At 47.6% G+C, this 27,435-nt stretch overlaps 1 protein-coding gene across 1 annotated transcript in view; it reads left to right on the top strand.

Moving 5' to 3' along the window:
* The first annotated feature begins 6,183 nt into the window (after window positions 1-6,183).
* LOC137007564 (phenylethanolamine N-methyltransferase) overlaps window positions 6,184-27,435 on the top strand; it is a 121,352-nt gene continuing 100,100 nt past the window's right edge. Inside the window, exon 1 of the mRNA XM_067369101.1 lies at window positions 6,184-6,379. Coding sequence (XP_067225202.1) covers window positions 6,184-6,379 — 196 coding nt within the window. The remainder of the gene's footprint in view (window positions 6,380-27,435) is intronic.

Below are 27,435 nucleotides of genomic sequence, written 5' to 3'. Positions count from 1 at the left end.
TTGATTTCATTTTCCGGGTTGCATCCATTGCTGGACGACTGAGAAGAGTGCGCTGTCATTATACAGTATGAGAGCTGCCTCTAGAGGCGAAATAAAAACTATCACTGATGCCTCAGAGAATTCGTTTTGACACGGGACGTAAGGCTGCACGCTGCACAGAGCAGGACACTTCAAAAACGGATTTAAAACGGACAACGAAACGGTATGCTATACAGTGTAAACTACAGTACATGTTTTCATATCATTATAAAGTAGCCTAATTATTTAACTGAGGTGATGCTGCATTAGTGGAGAACAGCAGCATGTTTGTCATCGAGGCTGAGAGGAATGCTAACATTAGAGCGGTTAAAACAATGTGACAAAAACACCAACTGTTATGTCAAGATTGTTACTGTTCATTTGCATTAGTTTATATCCATTTCGCTGTTATGCATTCATTATCCACCGAAGTTGCATATTTAAACTGTATCATCATCATGCTGTTACAGTATAGACACCGGAGACAGATGTGAAAGCAGTTTGGATGTTTATTTGAAATATCAGCAGAGCAACAGGTAAGTGCAATGATGGATATGAAGAACTTGGAGGTGAAAGAGAGGTAATACTGTCCTTTGTTTATGTTGCAGATGCAGGTAGATGAAGACGTTGGAGCTGGCAGACGGGAACACTCACACACACATGTAGGTAGAGACACGAGGAGACCAGGAGATGATGGAGAGTATGGAGACAGGTAAGTATCGTGTTGGGAGTCCTTGAGGTAAGTATACAACATGTGTATCACAAACGAGACTGGACAATGTGTGTGTGTGAGTGTGGGGTTTAAATAGCGTGGTGATGATTGTGGTAATGAGTTGCAGGTGGCGGTGATCAGAACTCCGGTGATTGAGTGAGTGGGTAAGGGAGTGAGGTGGAACCTGACGTGTCTGTGACCGTACCCCCCCTCCCACGGCCCGCTCCTGAGGGCCGAGGACCCCGACGTCGTGGTGGTCGTCCTCGAGGTCGTTGGGCAGGTCTGTCTGGGTGGTTGGTGTGGAAAGTCTGTAACAGAGTAGGATCAAGGATATCATTCTTGGGGACCCATGAGCGTTCCTCTGGGCCATAGCCTTCCCAATCCGCCAGGTATTCTAATAGACCACCACGGCGCCGGGAGTCCAGGATCTCTCGCACCACGTAAGCAGTTCCGTCGTCCAGGATGAGTGGAAGGGGGGGGCTCGGCGGCTGCCACGTCAGGTTCTGTGGAAGGAAGAACAGAAGGGTGGTGAGGTTTTAATAGTGAAACGTGGAAGGTGGGATGAATTCTTTTGTACTGTGCAGGAAGTTGGAGTCTGTAGGTGGCGGGGTTGATCTGTCGAAGGATGGTGAACGGGCCAATGAAGCGGGGACTCAGCTTCTTGCAGGGCAGGCGCATCCGGATGTCTCTGGTGGACAGCCAGACCTTCTGCCCCGGTTGATAGGTTGGAGCGTGGGAGCGCCGAAGGTCGGCTGTCGTCTTGCGCCTGCGCAGGGCTCTCTGCAGCTGGTGGTGAGCTGAGTCCCATACCCTCTCGCTTTCCCGGAACCAGTAGTCGACAGCTGGAACGTTGGAGGGTTCCCCGTCCCAGGGGAACAGTGGGGGTTGGAAACAGAGTATGCATTGGAAGGGTGTTAATCCAGTGGTGGCTTGACGGAGGGAGTTCTGGGCATACTCGGCCCAACCCAGGTACTGGTTCCAGGAGTCCTGGTGGCCATGACAGAAGGTACGCAGGAAGCGGCCGATCTCCTGGATCTTCTGTTCCGTCTGCCCGTTCAACTGAGGATGGTATCCAGACGATAGGCTGACGGTCACACCCAGGAGGGAGAAGAACGCCTTCCAGACTCAAGAGACAAATTGAGGTCCTCTATCAGAGACAATATCTTCGGGGATTCCATAGTGACGGAAGATGTGGTTGAACATTAATTCCGCTGTGGCCATGGCAGTCGGTAGACCTTCCAGGGGTATTAGACGGCAGGCTTTGGAGAAATGGTCTACGACGACCAGAATGCAGGTGTGACCATCAGACTCGGGGAGATCGGTGACAAAGTCCACTCCCAGGTGTGACCAGGGTCTCTCAGGAACGGGCAGAGGATTGAGCTTGCCGGTTGGAAGATGGCGTGGGCTCTTGGAGATGGCGCACTCCCTGCAGCCCTGCACGTACCGTCTGACGTCGCTGGCCATGTTGGGCCACCAGAAGCGCTGTTTCAGCAGCGAGAGGGTCTCATTGACCCCCGGGTGACCAGTGCCAAGTGAAGAGTGAACGGAGTGCAGGAGTGGAGTGCGTCGTGTCTGGGTGATGTAGTGCATGCCTTGGGGGCAACCCGGCCGATTGCGTGAGGAGGCATTGGAGGAGGGTAAGGTCTCTTCTGACCATTCGATAGGGCTCACGAAGATAGATTCAGGCAGGATAGGTTCAGGTTCATCGTTCTTTTCCTCGGGAGCGTGGAGACGTGAGAGAGCATCGGCTTTGAGGTTCTTGGCACCAGGGCGGTATGATATGGTGAAGTTGAATCGTGCGAAGAACATTGCCCACCGGGCTTGACGAGGGTTGAGTCGCTTAGCAGCTTTCAGATACTTGAGGTTCTTATGGTCAGTTAGAACTTGGAATGGGTGATTTGCTCCCTCCAACCAATGCCTCCACTCCTCAAGGGCGAGCTTGACAGCCAGGAGTTCACGGTCCCCGATATCATAGTTCACCTCCGCCGGGTTGAGCTTGCGGGAGAAGAAGGTGCATGGATGGAGCCTACTTGGATTCCCCTGCTGCTGCGATAGTACCGCTCCCACTCCGGTGGTGGAGGCGTCCACCTCCACGGCGAATGGCAGGTCTGGATTGGGGTGGACGAGGAGGGGAGCGGTGGTGAAGGCTTTCTTGAGCGTCTCAAAAGCTTCCGTGGCAGGCTGGGACCAGGACAGAGACTTGGGCTGCTTACGGAGGAGGTTGGTGAGTGGACTGACAATGGTGCTGTAATTCTTGATGAACCGGCGGTAGAAATTGGAAAACCCGAGGAAACGTTGGAGTTCTTTTATGGTACTTGGAGTAGGCCAGTTCTGGATGGCAGAAACCTTCCCCTCGTCCATCCGGATGCCACTGTGGTCAATCATGTATCCCAGGAAGTGGACTGAGGGCTGATGGAACGAGCACTTCTCTGCTTTTAGGAAGAGATGGAACTGCCGTAAGCGCTTGAGGACCTCCGCAACGTGGTGGCGATGTTCGGCCAGGCTCCGGGAGTAGATGAGGATGTCATCAATATACACGAGAACGAACTTGTGGAGGAACTCCCGGAGCACCTCATGGATGAAATCCTGGAATACGGAGGGGGCGTTGACGAGGCCATACGGCATGACTAGGTATTCATAGTGGCCGGTGGGCGTGACGAAGGCGGTCTTCCACTCGTCCCCCTCGCGTATCCGGATGAGGTTATACGCGCTGCGGAGGTCCAGCTTGGTGAACACAGTGGCAACGCGGAGATGTTCCAGGGCCGCTGGGACGAGGGGAAGTGGATACCGGAATTTCACAGTTATTTTGTTAAGAGAGCGGTAGTCTATGCAAGGCCTCAAGCCTCCGTCCTTCTTGGCCACGAAGAAGAAGCTTGAAGCAGCAGGGGAAGTAGACGGGCGGATGTACCCTTGTTGAAGGGCCTCTTTGATGTATTCCTTCATGGCCTTCTCCTCCGGTACTGACAGGGGGTATATGCGTCCCCTGGGCACTGGTTCACCCGGTAACAGATCGATGGCGCAGTCCCATGGCCGGTGTGGAGGAAGCTTGGAGGCGCGTTGCGGGCAGAAGACGTCACTGAAGGGGGCGTAGTCGGGTGGAACTTCGACGGAGCGTTTTTCCACAGGACTTTCGATGGAGGTAGCGTTGATGGAGATACTTGTGGAGAGAGGAGATCTTGGAATTGGAAGTTCTGGGAAACAGCCAGGGAAGCAGTGGTCGCCCCACTTCAGGACTTCGCCCGTGCGCCAGGAGATGTTGGGATTGTGGAGTTCCAGCCACGGGCGCCCTAGAACCACGTCAGCGGTGGATTCCTCCAGAACCACCAGATGGATGGATTCAGTGTGGAAGATACCCATGTGCAGTTGAAGGGGTCCAGTGACGCGTCGAATCATCTATTTCCTTGTTTCAAATCGTACAATTTCTCACCAGTTGAAGAATCAGCCAAGGGTTTTCCGAAAACTTCTCTGAAGTGGGTGACGAATGCCGTGTAGGATTTAACAACTGATCCGTTTTGAGTCCAGAGGGAATCCGCCCATTGCAGGGCCTTACCTTGTAGTTGGGATATAACGAACGCTATTTTCGCCGTGTCGGTGGGGAAGAAGTGCAGCTGCATCTCCAGGACCAACTCACACTGAAGGAGGAATCCACTGCAATCCTCCGCCGATCCTGAGTAGGGCGCCGGTTTGGCCATGGGACTGGCGGTGAATACTGGCGGTGTAGAGGTGACAGTGGAGGCGGTGGCAGCAGCGGTGACTGGTGCTGGTGACGGCAACGGTGGTTGAGGAGTGAGTGCTCGACGAACTGTGTCCACGAGCTCTTGGAAAGGGTCTTGGCGGCTCATGCTGATAGGTAGCTGTTTTGGGTCCGGTCTTCTGTTACAGTATAGACACCGGAGACAGATGTGAAAGCAGTTTGGATGTTTATTTGAAATATCAGCAGAGCAACAGGTAAGTGCAATGATTGATATGATGAACTTGGAGGTGAAAGAGAGGTAATACTGTCCTTTGTTTATGTTGCAGATGCAGGTAGATGAAGACGTTGGAGCTGGCAGACGGGAACACTCACACACACAGGTAGGTAGAGACACGAGGAGACCAGGAGACGATGGAGAGTATGGAGACAGGTAAGTATCGTGTTGGGAGTCCTTGAGGTAAGTATACAACATGTGTATCACAAACGAGACCGGACAATGTGTGTGTGTGAGTGTGGGGTTTAAATAGCGTGGTGATGATTGTGGTAATGAGTTGCAGGTGGCGGTGATCAGAACTCCGGTGATTGAGTGCGTGGGTAAGGGAGTGAGGTGGAACCTGACGTGTCTGTGACACATGCAGCAACAGAAACATAACAAATCAGAAATTAACTTGATTTGAATTCGATTTCAGAAATGAATTCGATTTCAGTTTTTTTATTGGTACTGTAACACATATTTTGATTAGATAATCAAGTTTTCTAAAATAGAGGCAAATAATGTGTGAAAGTGTACGTCATGCCTTTGTGTAAAGATGACAGTTTTTAAGACTGTTTGGATTTATATGAAATGGTAACACTTTACAATAAAATTTTGTAACATTAAATAAGGTTAATAAAAGTAATGTTCATTTTTAATTTCAACATTAACATTTTAACATTTTAAAGTGGTCTCTTACATAAGTTATAATGCACTATGAATTAACATGAACGATCAATGTAGCTATAATTAATATAGTAGTATTTTTTATATTTAAAAATTACAAAGAACATTTAGCCATTTTTTTTAATTCAAAGAAACAAAATGTAAGAGTTAAAACTGAACACAATCTTGCTGCTCAAACTATATAGAACAATTTTTAATATTTTTTTGCTCCTTTTGTATTTTACGTTTACTTGTACTTTTACTTTCAATACTTAAGTACGTTTAATATCAAAAAAATACTTTGCGTACTTAAATACAAAAAATATCACATACTTTAAAACTTTCTCAAGTAACATTCTAAACAGTGACTTTAACTTCTAGCAAAGTCATTTTCTGGTAAGATATCTATACTTTTACTCAAGTATGGTTTTCGAGTACTTTACACCACTGGGATTCATATTGTGTGTTATTATAAAGTGTTACCCAGAAGTTTGTGCTTGTGTGTGTCTGTGTGTGTTTGACCTTAAATAGGCCTTTTGTTCAGATGAGTGAGATAACATTAAGGGAAAACATGCAGCCAGCTAACTCAGATATCACCAGTGCCTGAAGTCAAAAAGGCATAAGGTCTGAGTGCTCTCAGGTGGGCAGAACACTATCACTATCTGTAGAGATAAGACTGTGCAATAAGGAGATGACTGCCTCTGAGCACAGACACAGAGAAACTAATTTAATCTGCATGTGAACAAAAGTACCAAAGAAACCTTTAACCTCATTCACACGCAAGTATAAATATGGTCCTGAGTGAAAACAGGATGGGGACAGTGATTCGAAGGAACTGGTATGGAGAGAGACAGAGAAAAACAGAAGATGATGCTGGAAAAATTAAAGACGGCGGCTTCTATGAAGGCATGTTACCAAGGCTTTGATCCTGTAGCTTATCTGCACTATAACTACACTCCACCCCGAGCAGACTTTGAACAGAAAAGTAGCATTGTGCCATGGAAACTCCGCTGTCTGCACAGAGCCTTTACTGAAGGTGAGCATAAATGTGTGTAAGCAGGGCCGCACTTTTGGCATAATTCTAATGTCCTTGCATTATTCAGCCTGAGGGTAGCTCTCTAATGATGACTGACAGACTTTAGTACACACGACAAACGCATAGAATGGCATCTTAGAATTGCTGGTTGATTGGTTTCTGGGGGCGCAGTGTGACGAGTAAATCGCCTTTACCCGCCCTGTGCCTTTTTCACAGCTCTGATCGGGGCTGTGCTTTCCTTCCTCCAGGAAGTGTTGGAGCAAAGGTTGTCTCCCTCCAACCTAAAAAGATATGTTGCTGTGATTGCCGCACATCACAATCCTTTAGATGGTAAATCTCTGGGAAAGCATAACATGATCATCAGGTTCCTGAGGGACATGAGGAGACTAAATCCTCCTCACCCTAACCCTGTACCCTTCTTGGGTTCTTCTCTGGTGCTTACTGCATTTCAGAGAGCCCCCTTTGAACTGCTGCAGTCTGTGGAGCAGAAAATTCTGTCAATAAAGACAATAAAGTGCTCTTAACTGCGTTGGCTTCTATCAAGAGGATAGGGGACATGCAATCATTTTTGGTCAATGAATCATGCCTAGAATTGTCCCCAATAGGTTGTTAGATACTGGAAAGCTGTTTGGTTTTAAGCAGTCTATTGAATAAAGTGCTGTATAAATGAACGTGACGTGACTCAAGTGCAAATTTGCAGAGCTCATGCTAACATACCAATGTTGTTATGATCAGACTCTTCTTATGCTTTCTATATTTACATATTCATCTAAACACCGATTTGAAAGCAAAACGTGCATCCTCGACATGTGATTTGCCATAATAATGTGTGTTCTAAAAGCACACTTTGGGATCATGGAAAATGTACGGCAGAAATGCGTGTTGTTGTTTTTTTTTTGTACCAAAACGCTTGTCCTCGACGTGTGATTTGCTATAAAACGCGCGTCCTTGACGTGTGCTTTGAAGTCACCGAAATATATATATAACAGAAATGGGCGTTGAATATGTGCATTTTGAGTCAGACAAAACGCTTGTTATGAATGTGTAAACAGGTAAACCAAACAGGCAGTGCAAACGTGTGTTTGAAGTGTAGGTGAAAAGAACTTACTCTTTCCTTAGTGTTCTCAAAATCGCACGTCGAAAGCATGTGCTCAGTTTTTAGGACTCAAGTCTGTCATGTTTTTGTCCGCTATAGGTTTAGGACTCTTGTATTATCATTAAACCCAACCAAAACAACATGGAATTATTGAGGATCAATTTGGCAGAAGATTATAACTGTTGAGTTATTATTGATTTCAAAAATACGTCAATGACACGTATTTAACGGCTTTTTATGCTGTTCATCTTGCCACATGATGCACAGAGCGCATAACCCACATGGAAAAAACCTATATAAACATATGTTTCAATATAGGTTTTGATATAGGTTTTACATATATGTGACATATATAAAATTGGCCGTTTTCCTATATTATATGCACACATATATGTACACACACACATATATGTACACACACATATATTATATATATACACATAATATAGGAAAACGGCCAATTTTATATATGTCACATATATTAAAAACCTATATCTTGTAACTATGTCTTGTCTGGGTTGTTATCATTGGTTATTATCTGCATGTCATTATCTGAACTAAGTGGTTGTAATTCATGAATGCTTTGGAATAAAGATCTAATGTCTCTTTCGAAAGAAGACATTTGGCAAATTATTGCTGAAGTGGAAAAAAAAAAGTTTAAATGTACTGTTATGAAAATGTACAGAAATATTATGTTTTCCTTTTAGTAAAAAATAAATAAATATTTTCAGCAAAAAACAAAACAAAACAAGTCTAACCAAGCTGTGTGCAAAAAAAAAAAAAAAAGCGTTTTCTGAGAAACTTTTAGCTGTTGTACCATGCTTCAATGGTGATTCCTACAGGTTAGAGACCAGAGTCTACCAGATAACTCCATCAACAGAAAAACTAGTATATTATTGCAAAATCACAATAAAAAAGAAAAGAAAAAAGAAAACACTTTAATTTGAAAATGAACATTATAATTCTGATTCAAGACATGAGAACAGGATACATAATTTAGCAGTTTTTTTAATTTGATGCACAATCTTGTCATAAATTAATATATTACTGTTCCTACATAATTTATATTGTAACACTGGTCAAACATGTATTCTAGAGACTTGTAGGCTATACCTTTTCAATGATATAGCCTATATTTTGTTATGATTTGATTAGAATTGTGAAATATTAAAGTAAACTTTTTAAAGTAAACAGTGTTTCACTGCATGGAGTCTGTCACAATGGGAAACTAAAATTGACACTGCCGGGCTCACAAACAAGGCAAGCATCCTCCTGCACTGGTAGGTGTATCGTGGTTAATAAACACCATCAAAATGACATTGATCAATGCTATTGTATAAATTAATATAGGCTAAGCCCACAACATGAAATTCAGACAATTTCATGTTCTGAATTCATGTTGAATTTGAGGCTTTGAGAGACCTAGTGTCCGTGACACCAAATGGAAGATCTGCTGGGTTTTAAATAAATATCCAACTATGTGAAATATAGCCTATAGCCTAATTTCATAGTTTCAACTAACAGAGAAAATGAGGGAAGCATCCCAAATGATTAATGTCAGCGTTGGCAGTCAAGCAAGCAGATTAATCAAGAAAAAAGCAGACACAGTAAGGTGTAAACAAGCAGCAAAATTACTGTTTGGAGCTTCAAGACACGTTGAAAGCCATAGGCCTACTAATATTATTGTCACAGTTATGTTCAGAGGGCTGTTTCATAAAAGATGCTAAGAAAAGCTAGGATTAAACTCCAAAACCTGACTTGAATTAACCTAACACATGAGTTTGGGCTAAAACGGTTTCATAAAAGGTAATTGAAGTTCACGCAGTCCAGCTAATTCGATCCAGGTTTACCTAGTCAAGATAATTTCGCGTGCACACTTTTTTTAAGCAGCCCTAGAGGTCGATCATGGATCAAATCGATCCACCATAGGAAACGGCATACATTTTGTGCTATTTTATGCATTTGAGACATGGTGTTTTCCTTAGTGCATAACTTTTCACACGTTTATTCTCCATCTGTAAATGTTAGAAAGAAATGCAAATATTTCCATTTTGAGGCTAAACTTCACATTGAATGAGCACTGCTGCGCGCATGCGCGCTAAACAGACGGGACGCAATAGAAGTGCAATAATTCTAAAATATACATTTCGCTAAAATATTTGATGTTGGACATTACATTATTTCAAACCTACAAGTAAGTGTATTTTTATGATAGTAACTGTAAATGGACTATTGTAATGGGGTAAATCAATATACTTTGGGACAATTACTGAGTTTAGATTCATCTTACCAATTAAAATTTAGTCTGTGCATATTAACCCATTTTAGCCCACCGGCAACTATAGTTGCCGCAGAGTATAGTTGTCATTTTCCTTTTGTAAGTATTTTTCTAGATGTTATTTATTATTTATTTCTCAATGACATGCAAGCAAACAACCAAATAAAGGACTTAAAAAAAAAAAAAAAAGGTATTTACTTTCTTCCTGTCACATGAGGCTGTCAACTTCCAACCCCTATTTCCAGGAAGCATGGCGAAGGCAAACCCTCCCAAAGAAAGGTAATTTTTATGTTACTAATAATTATTTTTTGTTGACATATATATATATATATATATATATATATACATAATCATGAAGGTCTCTAGAATCATCCAAACAAAACAAATCTTACAAGAGATCTATAGTTTTTTGTATACTTAGTCAAATGTCCAAGAGGCAACTATAGTTGCCGGTGGGCAAATAGCTTGTAAGTACATAATGGAGAAATGGGGTACACTATGTTTCAATGGGTTAATAAATAAAGGTTATTGAACTTTTTTAGTGCTTTTTGCTTTCATAACATCCAACCCAAAATATTAACCCTTTTAAATGACATCTCTACTGTACAGTAGACCTTAATTTGATGGTGAAAAAAATCTTTCAAAAGGAGGAGATGAGAGAGCAATCTTTCCACAGCTCTACAGCCCCACCCCCGTGTCTGCCATTGACATGGGGGGATGGGCTTTCCAGTTTTCATGTGACAGCAGCAGTTCCCAAACTTCAGTCAGTCCCACAAAAGGAGTGGAAAGATAAATAGTTAAAGCATGGGATTATTTGCTGTAGATTATCTTTTTCTCCCTTTTATCAGGGGCAAAATATCGAGGCCCCTTCATCCAGTTTGGATGTGTTTCATTCTAATCGGTCAAGGACCCTAACTCTTTTTATGATTAATAACTTATGATTCCATTTTAATGTTGAAATTCAGACAAGTAATGATTTTACATTTACATTATTATATGAAATCACCTACTACAGTCAGCCTTCGAATACTATGGTCCTAAAAAAAATGTGTAATTTTCTTTCAGGTATACCTTGGCAGAGCTTTTAGATTTTCTTGATGCAGATAATCCCCCTACAACTATCTGCAATGTTACAGTTGTGCCAGAGTCTGAAAAGAACGCTCATGACATAGATTGTGACAGTGATGGATCTGATGATGAGGTGGCATGCGATTTCAAACGCCTACCATCAAGGTTGCTGAGAGGAGAGGGCTTATTCTCTGATGATGCTTTTCAACTACCCCTTCTTGACATGGCAGATATAACTGAATGTCCTATGGCCTCAGTGAGTGCATCTACAGAGCCAAACATCATCAATGCTGTTGAGGAAAAGGAAAATTGTCCAACAACCCCTGGACCCATGCTTACGAAAATCAAAAACAAAGAGCGGAAGTTCAAGAAAATGAAGATGGATACCAAAAAACCAATACAGGCCAAGCGTCATAATCTCACTCCCTATCAACACAAGCCAACCAATCCCATTATCACGTCAGATGATCCAGCAGACATCTTTCTCATATTCTATCCCAAATCACTACGGGATATCACCCTGGAAATGTCAAATTTATATGCAGCACAGAAAGGTGCCACCCTCAATCTGACTGATGAAGAGCTCCTAACATTCTATGGCATTCTTTTGACCACTGGCTACAACTCAGTCCCAAGACGACATCTTCTTTGGTCAGATGACAATGATGTGAACAACAAAAGCATTAAAGAGGACATGCGGAAGAACAGATTTGATGAGATAATGGCTTCCGTTCATGTTGTGGATAACATGAAAGCCACAGATGACCCTTTCTTCAAGGTGTGTCCTGTGTTTGAGGAGCTGAATAAAGTCAACAAAACCATGACTATTCAGGAATATCTAGCAGTGGATGAGATGATGATTGAGTACTTTGGTAGGCATGGATGCAAGCAGTTTATCAGGGGGAAGCCCATTCACTTTGGTTTCAAGATCTGGAGTCTTGCATCCTCATCTGGATTTGTCTACCAGCTGGAACCATATGCAGGTAGCCACACTCGTCTCATTGAAACTGGACTGGGTCAGGGTCCAAGTGTGGTTCTTGGCTTGGCAGAGAAAGCTGGAGTGCCACCTGGATGCAAGTTCTATCATGACAACCTATTCACAACACTCACCCTGGTTGATGAGATGACCAAAAGGGGCTACGGCAGCTGTGGCACACTTCGGGAAAATCGTCTCTTTGATATCCCACTAACACCAGCAAAGAGCTTCCGGAAGACCTCAAGAGGTAATGCAGAATTCTTTATTGAAGATGGAAAACTAATCGTGAGATGGAATGACAACAGCGTGGTCACTGTTGTGAACAATATGGAGAATAAGTACTCCGATGTTGACACTCAACGATGGAACAAACAGAAACATGCAATGGATAAAGTGAAACAGCCTACATGTATAAAGAGCTACAACACACATATGGGAGGTGTTGACCTGCATGACCAATTTGTGAACCGTTACCGGATTGGCATCCGATCAAAGAAGTGGTGGTGGCCATGCTACAGTTGGGCACTCAACAGTGCTATGGCCAATGCCTGGTGTTATTACAGGTACATGGGGGTGTAATGGGAAGTGGGAGGTGAGGCTGCAGGGTGGCAGGGTGGAAGTATGGGTCTATATCTTAAGTGGCATGACACAAAAACAAAAACATACATTCAATACCCACAAATTGAAAATTCATCCATCAATCCATCCATACAGGTCATGTCAAGGGGGAGACAGAGATCTTCTCTCCTTCCAAAGGCTGGTTGCCCAGAGTCTACTCCAGCGCCATGGGATGAGGCCACAGGGGCATGGTGGGATTTGGCGTGTAATAGAAACGAAGACAAATGAAGCTGAGAAGAAAATTAAAGCGGCTGTTTACTTGACAAAAGAAAAGCAAGACAAAGCAGACACTTGGAAACAATTCTTAAAATTTGCGCGTTTTATTTTGATCATTCTCGCATGATCTAATGCACCGTCAGAGAGCGCATTCAGTGTGTGTGTGTGTGTGTATGGGCGGATCATGGAAGAAAGATGCACAAGTCTGTGACCACAGTCAGTCAGCAATATACTTTCCCTTCATAGTAATATGGAGTAAGCAATGCAAATCCCAGTGATCATTCATTTGTTTATGTAGGCTATGTTATTTTTATTTATTTATTAGCATTATTTATTTTCTTTGCAATGGCCTGTTAAGCAAGGCATTCTATTTATTTTGTTTTGTATTTAATTTGTTTAAAGTATATTATGTGTTTATTTAAGTAAAAGTTATTTCGTATTGTGCTTTGGCTTATTTAGGCTACTTAAACTTTTATTTAAACTGCTTGTTTAGTTAATCGCTCTGTGAGTGTGTATGCAGTAGCCTGCGTTTAAAAACTGAGGTGCCGCTAGTTGTGGTTTTGCTAACGGTTAATGCTTTATAACGCTAATAAAAAAATACCCAATGTTTTTTATCACGTGTGGTGCTTTGGTTTTGCGGCTACTTCATCTTATTTAAACACAATCATGTTTAAAGTCTGTTATTCTGGATGTTAACTTGAACGAATTTAGTCTGAGTGTATTTGTTTAGGCCTTTTTTACAAGCTCTGAGAGAAAGTCCACAGGAGCGGGCGGGTTTGGACACAAACTTTGCGGGCGCGGGCAGGAGTGGAACCTGGTCAGATATTCAGCGGGAGCGGGCGGGTGCGGGTTAAGGAAATCAGTCCTGCGCAGGGCTCTAGTCCTAATCAACTTGAATTCCATGTATGTGAGAGAGTTTTTTTGAATATCATTGCGTTCCTATTGGTCAGTGTTAGAGGAGCTCAGATTAGCCTGACAGTTAGCCTGCTCCAGACCAGGCTAGTTTCCCAGCATAAGTTGCCAGAGTAACTGAGTTTGAACTAATTTAAGTTTGTTTTATGAAACAGAATTGACTGACAACAAGTCTGACTAAGTAAAATAAGCCGGGCTTGTTTTCTAATCTTGTTTTATGAAACAGCCCTCAGCTCGTCTTAGTCACCATGAACTTTTAGTTTATTTACATTTGTCATGTGTTCCTTTGTTCAGTTCTCCAGCTCCTCATTATAAGTTAATTCCATTCAGGTGCACGTCATTAATCATCTTGTTTGAGTGACTACATAGGTTCTCCCTTCACAGTCAGTCTTTGTCTGGTTACAGTTACATTTATGTGTGTGATATGTAGCAAATTAGCTCAAAATAAATATGAATAATTAATCACAACTAGTTATAATTAATTATACATATTTGGATAAGTTAAAACAATTAACTTAATGTATGAGCGCAAAACATGGACAACTTTACATGTGACATGAACAAGACTTTATTAACTAGACTAAACATTCAACTACTCTAACATTCACACACATACATGCATACAGTTTACCAAGGGAAAGAGAAAGCTGAAGCAGAATACAGAAAAGCAAGAAGTTACAGCATTGTTGGACATTCAGCAGATCAACAGCCTTGAGCAAACCATCAGTTTAGTTTTAACAGGCCCTTCTTTAAAAGGGGTAAGGATACTCAATGTATCAAATAATGAGACTAGGTTTGATACTTGCATGTCTCTCCAAGTTGAATTAAAACTGTCCTGATTTGTGGAGGCTCCTGTTGAATCTTTGCTGATATTGTCTTGATGAAAGAGAACCAGTTAGATTCAGAGGATCTTAGGTAATTGGAAGTTTCTAAGCCGAAGTCTGGCACAAGCTGTGGAAGCTTCTAGCTTCTTACAGCAGTGGTTCCCAACCACATTCCTGGAGTACCCCCAACACTGCACATTTTGCATGTCTCCTTGATCAAGCACACCTGAATCAAGTCATCAATTCATTAGCAGAGACTCCAAGACCAGAAATGGGTGTGTCAGACAAAGGAGACATGGAAAATGTGCAGTGTTGGGGGTACTCCAGGAATGTGGTTGGGAACCACTGTCTTACAGCATCATCTTAACATCAGCATTTTTCAGTAAAAAGGGAAGAGAAGAGGAAGAGGTGTTTGATCTTGTGATCAGTGAATATAAGGGGTGAAGATGTCACACCCTCTTGAGGTGTCTGAGCCAAAAAGGAGTTTCCCTTTCAGAGGGAAGTTTTACGAGTCTTTGTTCTGTAGCAAGATATTAGCATAAGACACTGGATTGGATGAATGAGAAAAGAACCTTCTAGATTCTTATAATACTAATGTGTCACAGAGTTAGTAACTTGTAACTTGTATTACCAAATAGGAAAAGTTGGAGTCCATAGATACCAAACATGCTACCAATATGATTTTAACTATACATTTGTAACTATGGAACATTAATACCAAAATAGTTCAAAAGAGAGAATTAATACATAGAATAAAGCCTAAAAAAGGAAAGTCGTGAGATGGGAAAATTGGATATGTATGTACACAATAACTGCATTGTATCAATTGATTAAATGTAAGTACATAGTAGTTAAGGCCACTTAATATAAAGTGGGACCAGTTTTCTTAACAGAAATATAACGTCTCGGTTACATATGTAACCCTCGTTCCCTGAAGGAGGGAACGGAGACGTACGCCAGTAGTGACCGACGAATTGGGATATCGCTTAGAGAGCCCTATCAGCTTCGTGTTAAACTAAAACAAGCCAATGGAATTGGCGTGCGATATTTGCATAATGCGCACCGCCCCCGACAGGTGTATATAAATAGGAAGCAGATGCAATCGCACTCTGTTTTTCGCTGAGGAGACAACTGAAGAGTTTATTTGCAAAAACAGATAACTCCATTTTTATGAATTCTCACAAATCATGTTTTTTTTATTGTGCATTTCAAGTAATAACAATCAAACTGCAGTTGGGCTGTTTTGATTAAGAAATGATAACTCTAAAAAATACAGGTAAATTAAAAAAATAAAATTCATTGAAAGTATGTTTTATATATATATTAAAAGTTTGTTTTTTAGCAAAAGCAGATAACTCCAACAGTCGTTTTTTTGGCAAAAGCAGATAACTCCACATTTCATGTTTCATAGTTAAACAAAACCCAAGTAATTGCATTTAAAACACTCTCAAACACACATGTGCACACAAACGCACACACACACCCACCCACCCACGCGCGCGCACACACACCCCCACCCACCCACACACACACACACACACACACACACAAAAACAAACAGATCGGCACACACACACACACACACGCTCTCTCTCTCTCTCTCAAACACACACACACAGATCGGCACACAAGTACACACACACGCACTCATCCACACACGCACGTGCGCGCGCGCACACACACACACACACACACACACAAGCAAAAGGACAACCAATTTTTCAGCATGTAAGTCGTGTATGGTGTACAAGGACTTACAGGAGTCGAAATCATAAATCCTCGATCACTTTTAGTGAGCTTTGATAAAACTTTCCTCAGCTAGCGCGTCTTTTTGAAGTGACTAGAAGCCTTGTCACCTGACCTGAATACTGCGCGCTGATTCGCTAAAACGGACTTATCGGTTTCTGTCTGTACACAAACAAGGGCGCTTGTCGGCTTCTGCTGTAAAACGTGAACTTGCGATGCCTGAAAGTGGGCAAAACCGGCTCTTCTGACAAAATGGATTTAGGGTACAGAACGTGCTATATATGGAGAATAATGCACAGCACTTAGTTCATTTTTTTTAAAAATGGCGTTTATCGGTTTTTGCAAATGAACTCTTCAACTGGTGTCCGCGCTACAGCGAGGGTACAGAAACTGTGGCGACGGGACGTACGTCAGTAGTGACCGACGAATTGGGATCCCAACTAAAGCGCCACAGTTACGAAACCCCTTCCAGTGCCCAGCGCAAGCTCAGCCGCCCATAGCACCAGCTGGAGGTGAAGGGGGCAAGCTTACACCGAGAGAGTCTACTGCTGTCTAACCAATACCCACTAAGTAAACTAGACACACTGGGGAAGCGAACCCGTAAGGGACGCTGCGGAGACCACTACCTACCCAATGGGGGAGGAGTTTACGTGGGAAATACACACATGGACTGGCCCGGGGGGCAGTACGCATATGGAGTCCCTGGGATGGCTCCACCTGGTAGGGGGAGACTCATCTGACAGGTGACAGCAGAGCTGGCTCTGCTAAGGGAAAGACACGGACTCGGCCCGTAGGGAGTTTTAAACCGTGGAAAATACACATATGGGACCGCTCACGTAGAGGGGTCACGACATATGGGCCCCAGCCAACAGACAGCGTCAGCGACAGATGTAGGCCTGGCATCAGACACTCCGCAATGTCTGAGCCGAAGGGGGAGGCGGAGGAACTCGACAGGGTTCGCCAAGCGGGGAACACGACTGGAGTGAAAGTATGCACGTATCCGGCCAGTGGCGGGAATGGCATTGCAAGCCGACACTTAGAGTGGGTACAACACGTCTACCGAATAGTGGATGCAAGTACACGTGAGGATACCGGCTCTACACGTAGGCTATAAAACCTAGCGAACGTGTTTGGTGTCGCCCAGCCCGCAGCTCTACAGATATCTGTCAGCGAGGCACCATGAGCCAGCGCCCAGGAAGAGGCCACCCCTCTGGTGGAGTGGGCTCTCAACCCGAGCGGGCAAGGCACGCCCTGGGATTCGTACGCCAAGGCGATGGCATCCACTATCCAGTGGGCCATCCTCTGCTTGGAGACAGCCTTTCCCATCTGCTGGCCTCCGTAACAGATGAAGAGCTGATCTGAGGTCCTGAAGCTTCGCGTTCTATCCACGTAAACGCGCAGAGCGCGGACGGGACAGAGCAAAGCTAGGGCTGGGTCTGCCTCCTCCGAGGGCAGCGCTTGCAGGTTCACTACCTGATCTCTGAAGGGAGTGGTAGGAACCTTGGGCACGTATCCAGGCCGGGGTCTCAGGATAACGTGAGAATCACCGGGCCCGAATTCTAGGCACGTTTCATTGACCGAAAATGCATGCAGATCCCCTACCCTCTTCAGGGAAGCCAATGCATCCAGAAGAACCGTCTTAAGAGACATTAGTTTCAGGTCGACTGATTGCAAAAGTTCAAAGGGATGACCCCGGAGAGCTGTGAGAACCAGGGTCAGATCCCAAGAGGGTACGGAGGAAGGGCGAGGAGGATTCAGTCTCCTGGCTCCCCTCAGGAATCTGACGATCAGATCGTGTTTCCCCAGGGACTTACCCTGATGTGCGGCAATAGCGGCAACATACACCTTGAGGGTGGAGGGAGACAGCCTTCGCTCCAACCCATCTTGCAGAAACGAAAGCACGGATCCGACCGAACATGATCGGGGGTCCTCTCGGCGAGAGGCGCACCATTCGACGAACAGGTTCCACTTCAACTCATAGAGACTCCTAGTGGAAGGAGCTCTAGCGGAAGTGATGATGTCTACGACCGCTTGCGGGAGATCACTCAGAACCTCCGCATCCCGTCCAGGGACCACACATGGAGGTTCCATAGATCGGGACGCGGGTGCCACAGGGTGCCCCGTCTCTGAGTCAGGGGTCCTTCCTCAGAGGAATCAGCCAGGGAGGGGCTGTTGCGAGGAGAATGAGGTCTGAGAACCAGGTCCGAGTGGGCCAGTACGGAGCCACTAACAGAACCTGCTCCCCGTCCTCCCTGACCTTGCACAGGAGTTGTGCGAGAAGGCTCACTGGGGAAAACGCATATTTGCGCAGACCCGGGGGCCAGCTGTGTGCCAGGGCATCCATGCCGAGCGTGCCGCCGGTCAGGGAATAAAACCACTGGCAGTGGGCAGTTTCCGGGGAGGCAAACAGGTCTACCTGGGCCTCGCCGAAATGCTGCCAAATCAGCTGGACCGCCTGGGGGTGGAGCCGCCACTCGCCCGCAAGTGGAGGCTGCCGTGACAGCTCGTCGGCTGCACGGTTGAGCACACCTGAGACACGAGTGGCCCGAAGGGACCTCAGATCCTTCTGACTCCACAACAAGAGATGGCGGGCGAGTTGCGACATGCGACAGAAGCGTAGACCACCTTGACGGTTGATGTACGCAACGGCCGCAGTGCTGTGTGAGCGGACTAGAATGTGCTTGCCTGACAGCAGCTTCTTGAAGCGGGCCAGCGCAAGACGAACCGCTAGCAACTCGAGGCAACTGATATGCCAATGCAGCTGAGGCCCCGTCCAAAGACCTGTCACTGCATGCCCGTTGTACGTGGCCCCCTATCCCGTGGCAGAGGCATCTGTGGAGACCACAGCGTGCCTGGACACTCGTTCGAGGGGTACTCCGGCCCGCAGGAACGAAGGGTCCGACCATCGGACAAGGGTGCGACGGCAGCTCTGTGTCACGGGGACACGGAGCGTGCCGCACTGCCACGCCCATCTCGGGACCCGGCCACTGAGCCAGTGTTGAAGCGGTCTCATATGAAGCAATCCGAGCGGCGTTACCGCGGCTGCAGATGCCATATGCCCCAGGAGCCTCTGAAAATCTTTCAGTAGAGCCGCTGTCCTGCACTTGAGCAAGCTCAGGCAGTTCAACACCGACTGGACGCGCGCCTCGGTGAGACTAGTCTAGCTCGAGACCGAGACAAGAGATCCTCTGCCCAGGGGCGAGTTTGCTCTTGTCCCAGTTGACCTGAAGACCCAACCGGCTGGGAGCTAAAACCATGTCGGGTAGGACTTTGTACTGACATGCCCGACCCTCGAACGCAGACCGGAGGAAGGGTCTGTGTCGAGGCAGAATCGAGACATGAAAGTACGCGTCCTTCAGGTCTATTGCTGCAAACCAATCCTGGGGACGGTCCAGGATTGGCCGTAGCCCACTGCCCTTTTTCGGTACAATGAAGTAGGGGCTGTAGAACCCCGACTTCATATCGGCTGGAGGGACCGGCTCGATTGTATCCTTCGCCAGGAGGACAGCAATCTCCGCCCGGAGAACAGGTGCACTGTCCAACATCACCTGAGTGAAGTGGACAGCCCTGAAGACCGGGGGACGCCGGGCTAACTGAATCGCATAGCCGAGTCTGATAGTACGAATGAGCCAACTGGACAGGCTGGAGAGCGCTATCCACGCTTCCAGACACTGAGCCAGCGGGACCAAAGGCACCACAGACGCACCGGGGGTGGGGCAGCAAGGCAGAGAGGGACCCGACTCGGACGGCTTGGGAGCGGCCCGGAGTGGGGTCGGACTCTGCGAGGCTGCAGTGTGCATGGGAGACGGCGCACGGGACGCGGTCTGCGCCATCACACTGCCGCCTGCTGGCGAATGGGGAGGGAGCTGCCAGCGGCGAGGCGGGGCCTGGCACACTGGCAGACTCACCTAGTTGTGACCTGGAGTTTGAGGAAACTGCTCTTTTTGTGGCAAAGTGGGTACCGCTGGACTCCGGAGAGCCAGCGGTGGTAGATGGACAGCCGCCACAAAATCCCCCCGGCCCTCCTCCGGGGGTGGGAGAGCAGATGGAATACTCTCCCAAAGGGCAGGAACCTTCCGCTCCAGGTCGCCCGTCTCAGGGCCGAGTTTTCCCCGACCGCTTGCCACCTGGGTTGGCAGAGACGGGCTGGGCACCACGTCTGCGACCGGCACCCTGCTGTTTGGCTGGTGTAGGCTGCTGCTTTGCCGACTTAGCAGGGGCGGAGGAAGACGCAGGCGGGCGCCCTCGGCGACGAGCGGGCTGAGGCTGAGCCACGGGCGGCTGGGTGGAAGCAGCAGCGGACCGCCGTGGCATGACATGTCTGATAGCCTCAGCCTGCTTCTGTGCAGTGGAGAACTGTTGGGCACAGCTCTCCACCGCGTCGCCGAAAAGGCCGACCGGAGACATGGGGGAATCCAGGAACCGATGTTTGTCGGTCTCCCTGATGTCTGCCAAGGTCAGCCAGAGGTGGCGTTGCTGGACTACCAGAGTAGACATCGCCTGGCCAACAGAACGCGCTGTCACCTTCGTTGCCCAGAGGGCAAGGTCAGTGGCAGCGCGCAGCTCCCCAAGCAGCTGTTGGCCAGGACCTTCCTGGGGCATCTGCGACAGCGCTTTTGCCTGATAGACCTGCAAAAGGGCCATCGCGTGCAGGGCAGAGGCAGCCTGCCCACAGGCACTGTAAGCTTTCTCAGTCAGACCGGCTGAGAATTCACAGGCGTGGGACGGGAGACGCGGCTCACCGCGCCAGCCAGCGGCCGTTGGACACAACTGCATCGCAACAGACCGCTCGACTGGCGGGATCCTCGCGTATCGCCTGGCTTCCCCGCCGTCCAGGGAGGTGAAGGCGGACGAGGGACCAGGCCCTGTACAAGCCCTATACGGAGCTTGCCAAGACCTGGTCACCTCATCGTGTACTTCCGGGAAGAAAGGCATTGGGGCGGGACGCTGGATTTGACCAGCGCGACCCCCCCCCCAAGTACCAATCGTCCAACCGAGATGGGCTGGGACAGGGTGGAGGGTTCCACTCAAGCCCGACGCACTAGGCGGCCCGGGAGAGCACAGCCGTGAGCTCGGGATCCAACTCGGGCAACGCTACCGTCCCGGGCGGCAGCGCGTCCGAATCTTCCTCCCCCGAGGACTCAGACTCACCTTCCGATGCAGCGATCGACATCCGATCCGCCGCCGGCACACCAAGGGTAACGGCTGGACAGTCCGTAGAGGGCCCAGCGGAAACCAACGGTGGCACGATGGGTTGCGATGCTGATGAGGCGGCAGGGGCCCGAGGAGCGTTTCCGCTCAGCGGGGAAGCCCTGACCGTAATCCTCAGGTCACCCTTCCTATACAGCGATGTACCGTCATTCTGGTTCCCGGGGCCGGAAAAAACGGTCGTACGCGGCATAGGAGAGGGGACCCCCGCTTCCTGAGACTTCAGGAAGGAGAGTCTCGACCTCAGCACCGCGATAGTCATGTTCCCGCAATGGGAACATGAGCCATCCACAAAAGCTGCTTCAGCGTGCAGAATGCCCAAACACGAGATGCAACGATTGTGCCCATCAGCAGGGACCAGGGAACGACCGCACCCATTAACGCACAGACGAAATGACATACTGTCAGGGTTCGTCTGTAAAGCTCTTTTAGAAGGGGAAAACAGTCAACTCGCTCGTGCCGAAGCACACAGGGAGTGACGCGATGTGCCAGGTACACCACTCCCTGGACACACCGAGGAACCGGCCCAAATCGCAACACACACACTTTCACTCTAGGCGTGTGCTGTGAAAACAGCAGTTGAGAGCTATAGCTCGGATCCTCGGGAGCTCGCAACCTCGCTGTAGCACCATTACACCGGCACACACGGCTTGCTGTGAATCCTCTTCGAGGCAGTTTAGTTCACACAAACAGTCTTCTAAAACAGGACACCACTGAATGGCTCCGAAGCGAAAGACAGAGTGCGATTGCATCTGCTTCCTATTTATATACACCTGTCGGGGGCGGTGCGCATTATGCAAATATCGCACGCCAATTCCATAGGCTTGTTTTAGTTTACACGAAGCTGATAGGGCTCTCTAAGCGATATCCCAATTCGTCGGTCACTACTGACGTACGTCGAACGTGACCGACTGAAAGGGAACGTTAGTTTATTATAACGTCATTATTTTGGGATTGCACATTTCAAATGAGTTCTAATGTATATTATGACATAGCTCAATCAGCTGTATGTTGTCTTTCGAAGGCTTTCGAGAATATGTTTATCATATAAAAAAATAATTACTACAGCGTTCTATTTCCTAATATTGACAATGGCACTGAAACACCAAATCATACAATATTTTACTAATAAACAAAACAAGGTGGAAATTGTAAAAAATCAGCTTACAAAATAAGATTATTTGTTTTTTTAACATAGCAAATATACTCTTTCAAAGCAGACCTGCTAAGAGCGGAACACGAACCAGCGATGGGTGCAGTTTGGGAGTCGGGCACTTTAACAAGCAGACTATCAACTACCCTACCACATGATATTTTCCAAAACTTTTAAACACTATGGGCCCTATAATACACCCGGCGCAATGCGACACAAGGCGCAGCGCAAGTGTGTTTGCTAGTTTGCGTCCGGCGCCGTTCGCGTTTTCCCGTTCAGCGCCACGTCCTTAAATTAGTAAATGCATTTGCGCCAGTTAGTGCGCCCATGGGCGTGCTGGTCTAAAAAAGAGGTGTGTTCAGGTGCATTGCCGGCGCATTGCTATTTTAAGGAGCTGAAAATAGACTGCGCCATAGACCAACTCAAACCTGGTCTAAAGTCTAAAGTCAATGGCGCAATATTTTTTTGTTAGAGCGCGTTGGTAGAAACTGCACCTCTGGGCGCGTCCACAGTGAGCGTTGACTTTGCTTATTACACACAGGGATACGCATCACACAAATATGCCAAATATTAAAAACAAAAGGATTACAGTGTAAAAGAATATTATTGTGTAGGCTACATAAATATAAAAATGTAATGATGAATAGTCATTGCGTGTATTAGAATTAGGATACGTATTTTCAATTTAGCCTATTACTACTTATAATGATGAACGAAACTGGCTAATTAATTGAACAATCATGCCAATATACACACATATTAACTGACTCATCGCGCAGAGCTATTTGAAAGCCTGCATCCAACGCAGACGACTGAAAGATTGACTGGCCACTTAACAGGTAATTTCAGCAAAACATCACTCGTTGAACTCCTCAGTTGAATCGGTGTGTTTAATAAGTCAGTGTATTTTATAATGTTATATGTGTTACGGGTGGCTGGTAGAGAGATGAGGCAGATACGGATTTCCACGATAATAGAGACTTTACTTCAAACAATGGCAATGAACAACAGACAGACACCTTAACAAAACAGAGAACGGACGAGGAGTGCAGGGAGTGAGTGCATTATATAGGGAGTGCTGACAATAGAGTCCAGGTGCAGGTGATGAGTGACGATGAGGAGCTGACGAGGGAAGTGAGTGCAGGTGTGGAGAACAGGAGGATTCTGGGAAATGGAGTCCAGGGAAACAAGGGATCTGTAACAGTACCTCCCCCTCCCGGTAGGCGCGTCCTCGCGCCGTAGATGTAACAACCGGGAGGGGGGCGGGCGCCCTGGAGACCTCAAACCGGAGCAGGGGAAGGAGTAAACTGGAGTGGAGGTCTCCAGGGCAGGTCCAAAAACCATGGCGGGTCAGGAGCCGTGGGCAGCCATGGCGGGTCAGGTGCAGCGGGCAGCCATGGCGGGTCAGGTGCAGCGGGCTGCCATGGAGGGTCAGGTGCAGCGGGCTGCCATGGAGGGTCAGGTGCAGCGGGCTGCCATGGAGGGTCAGGTGCAGCGGGCTGCCATGGAGGGTCAGGTGCAGCGGGCTGCCATGGAGGGTCAGGTGCAGCGGGCTGCCATGGAGGGTCAGGTGCAGCGGGCTGCCATGGAGGGTCAGGTGCAGCGGGCAGCCATGGCGGGTCAGGTGCAGCGGGCAGACATGCAGCGGGCATACATGGCGGGTCAGGTGCAGCGGGCAGCCATGGCGGGTCAGGTGCAGCGGGCAGCCATGGCGGGTCAGGAGCCGAAGCCTTCGAGGCGTTGAGCCCAGGCGTCGCTGAAGGACTGGCGGGTGATGGCGGAACCGAAGGCTCCGCCGACCGAAGCGCAGCCGGGGCTCCAGAAGGCCGCAGTGAAAGCAGAAGGACAGCCAACAAAACGAACACCGGGGGAGTGAGGAGGCCAACTGAATCCGAGGGACGGAGTGACGGAGCGGAGACGGAGGAGTGAAGTCCAGAGGGGAGGGCAGGCTGATGAATGACCAAGGTGTGAGTGGAGGCAGGATGGAGACTGGTGAAGCTGGAGGACTGATGGGCAACGGTGGAGCAGAGGGAGGTTGGAGCCGGGGTGAAGGTAATCGCCCAGAGGTCCGAGGTGGAGATCTGGGCGAGGGGGCTTGAGGTGGAGGTGCAGTATAGACATGACTTGGAGGAGGCGGGAGAGGGAGGCAGGGAGGGAAAACAGTCTTTGGGCTGGAGAGTTCAATCACAGAGACCATACTAGGAGCGGCTGGCTCGGCGGCGGCGGCTGGAGCGGCAGGCTCGGCGGCGGCGGCTGGAGCGGCAGGCTCGGCGGCGGCGGCTGGAGCAGTTGGCTCGGCGGCGGCGGCTGGAGCGGCAGGCTCGGCGGCGGCGGCTGGAGCGGCAGGCTCGGCGGCGGCGGCTGGAGCTGAGGGCTCGGCGGCGGCGGCTGGAGCTGAGGGCTCGTAGGCGGCGGAGACTGGAGAACTTTGCTCGGCGGCGGAGACTGGAGAACTTTGCTCGGCGGCGGAGACTGGAGAACTTTGCTCGGCGGCGGAGACTGGAGAACTTTGCTCGGCGGCGGAGACTGGAGAACTTTGCTCGGCGGCGGAGACTGGAGAACTTTGCTCGGCGGCGGAGACTGGAGAACTTGGCTCGGAGGAGACTGGAGAACTTGGCTCGGAGGAGACTGGAGAACTTGGCTCGGAGGAGACTGGAGAACTTGGCTCGGAGGAGACTGGAGAACTTGGCTCGGAGGAGACTGGAGAACTTGGCTCGGCGGAGACTGGAGAACTTGGCTCGGCGGAGACTGGGGTTGAGGGCCATTTCATCCCCTCAAATACAATTAAAATCCCCACAGGCACTGGAGCTGGCTCTGTGGGGACTGGAGCTGGCTCTGGAGATACTGGAGCTGGCTCTGGAGATACTGGAGCGGGCTCTGGAGATACTGGAGCGGGCTCTGGAGATCCTGGAGCGGGCTCTGGAGATACTGGAGCGGGCTCTGGAGATACTGGAGCGGGCTCTGGAGATACTGGAGCGGGCTCTGGAGATACTGGAGCGGGCTCTGGAGATACTGGAGCGGGCTCTGGAGATACTGGAGCGGGCTCTGGAGACATTGGGGCCGCTTTCTTCCTCCTCCTCCGCTTACTGGGCCCAGTAGCGGAATATGGGTCCAGCCTGGGGCAGGCAGGGAGTTCGCTGGAGCGGTATGCGGAGGAAGCCGGAGGTTGACTGACTGGCCCGGCCAACCGTGTTTCTGGATGGACCGGACGACAACACTGATCCTGAACCTCTTCTACTAAGAAATTGGAGCCATTCAACCACAAAATTAAATTGATAGTGTCGCTTAAGGAGAAACAAAAAACAGGTTCATCAAAACGGATAGTGTCGTCATCCAATCCATCCAAAAACAAGGAGATCAACTGAGCATCAGGCCAGTCAGACAAGAAAGCAAGCTCCACGAACTCCTCCACATACCTCTCCAGCGAACGTCCTACCTGCAGGAGCCCGATAATGCGTTCGCTGGCTGTTAGAAGAGTGAGAGGCGCTGGAGGAGCAGGAGCCAGGGAGCTGGTGGAAGTCTCCATTTTTTTTTTTCGTGGAAAATCCGGTCGGTTTGGGTCCGTTCTTCTGTTACGGGTGGCTGGTAGAGAGATGAGGCAGATACGGATTTCCACGATAATAGAGACTTTACTTCAAACAATGGCAATGAACAACAGACAGACACCTTAACAAAACAGAGAACGGACGAGGAGTGCAGGGAGTGAGTGCATTATATAGGGAGTGCTGACAATAGAGTCCAGGTGCAGGTGATGAGTGACGATGAGGAGCTGACGAGGGAAGTGAGTGCAGGTGTGGAGAACAGGAGGATTCTGGGAAATGGAGTCCAGGGAAACAAGGGATCTGTAACAATATGTTATATAATATATAATTATATAATATATATAATGTTATATCCTGCTTGTCCCGTAGATGATCTGCTCGCGCGCTTTAACTTCGCGCACGAGCAGATCAGTTTCTTCGCTTGAAAAGCGTTCAGCTTTTCCGCCGACAAATTCCGGCATGTAAATAGCAATCCGCCATGGCGCGAGTGCATCTCGCTCTTAAAGGGAATGGGAGATGACACTCTGATTGGTTTATTGAACGTCACGCCCATTACTCATTGAGAGAATAGGGACAACCCATTTCAAAAATGCGCCCCGGCGCACGGACCGTTTTTCCGTTGTTAAAATAGCAAAAGTGGATTTGGACACGCCCTGAGTGCACCTGCGCCGTGCGCTTCACACTTTGCGTTTAGATCGTTAAAATAGGGCCCTATCTCACTTCGGTTATACTAGAGACGATTTCTCATTTTGGAAACATTACTTAAAGGTAGTGTTCAGTTATTTACTAACATGAAAATGATCTGTGTAATAAGTTGAAAACATAGAATGGGGTAGGTAGGAAAATTGCTGAACATGAAATCTTAGCAATTACATTAAAGTATGATAAATTGTTGCGATCTTTAATTAATATGTTTAATATCAATAGAGATGAAAATATCCAAAAAGTTACAGGCTATTGTACATAAATATATCCTATCAATTCATAGGCACTTTTTTGGCTAAAATGATCTGTGCTGAGTTGGTCTGGTCTGACTCAGTTTACCATCAGTTGGGTGAAAATCAGTGGGCGTAGCTCATTATACTCTAAGCAAAACGCCGTAAATGACACGCGATCTGTGCAACCAAAACAGCATTTTTACGCCGTCACTGCGCTTTTCATGCACACTAAAACACCATCCAATATGGCGTTATTGACATATTTTCACAAGTTTTTTTAGGCCTTTTTTAGTCACAACGGCGTATTTTGCGGCACAAATACTGTTTAAAATGCCATATTTGATGCGTTTGGCTGTAAACGCAATTACACTCTTAAAAAATATGGACAAACCCAGGAATTGGGTTGTTTTCACCCAGCCATTTTTTTCAACCAATTTTGGATTTATTTTTTTAGCCAGCAATATAGTAATATAGTAAAAGG

The sequence above is a fragment of the Chanodichthys erythropterus genome, chromosome 19 (assembly GCF_024489055.1).
Source record: "Chanodichthys erythropterus isolate Z2021 chromosome 19, ASM2448905v1, whole genome shotgun sequence".
NCBI classification, from domain to species: Eukaryota; Metazoa; Chordata; class Actinopteri; order Cypriniformes; family Xenocyprididae; genus Chanodichthys; species Chanodichthys erythropterus.
This window is presented reverse-complemented; position numbering and strand designations above follow the sequence as displayed.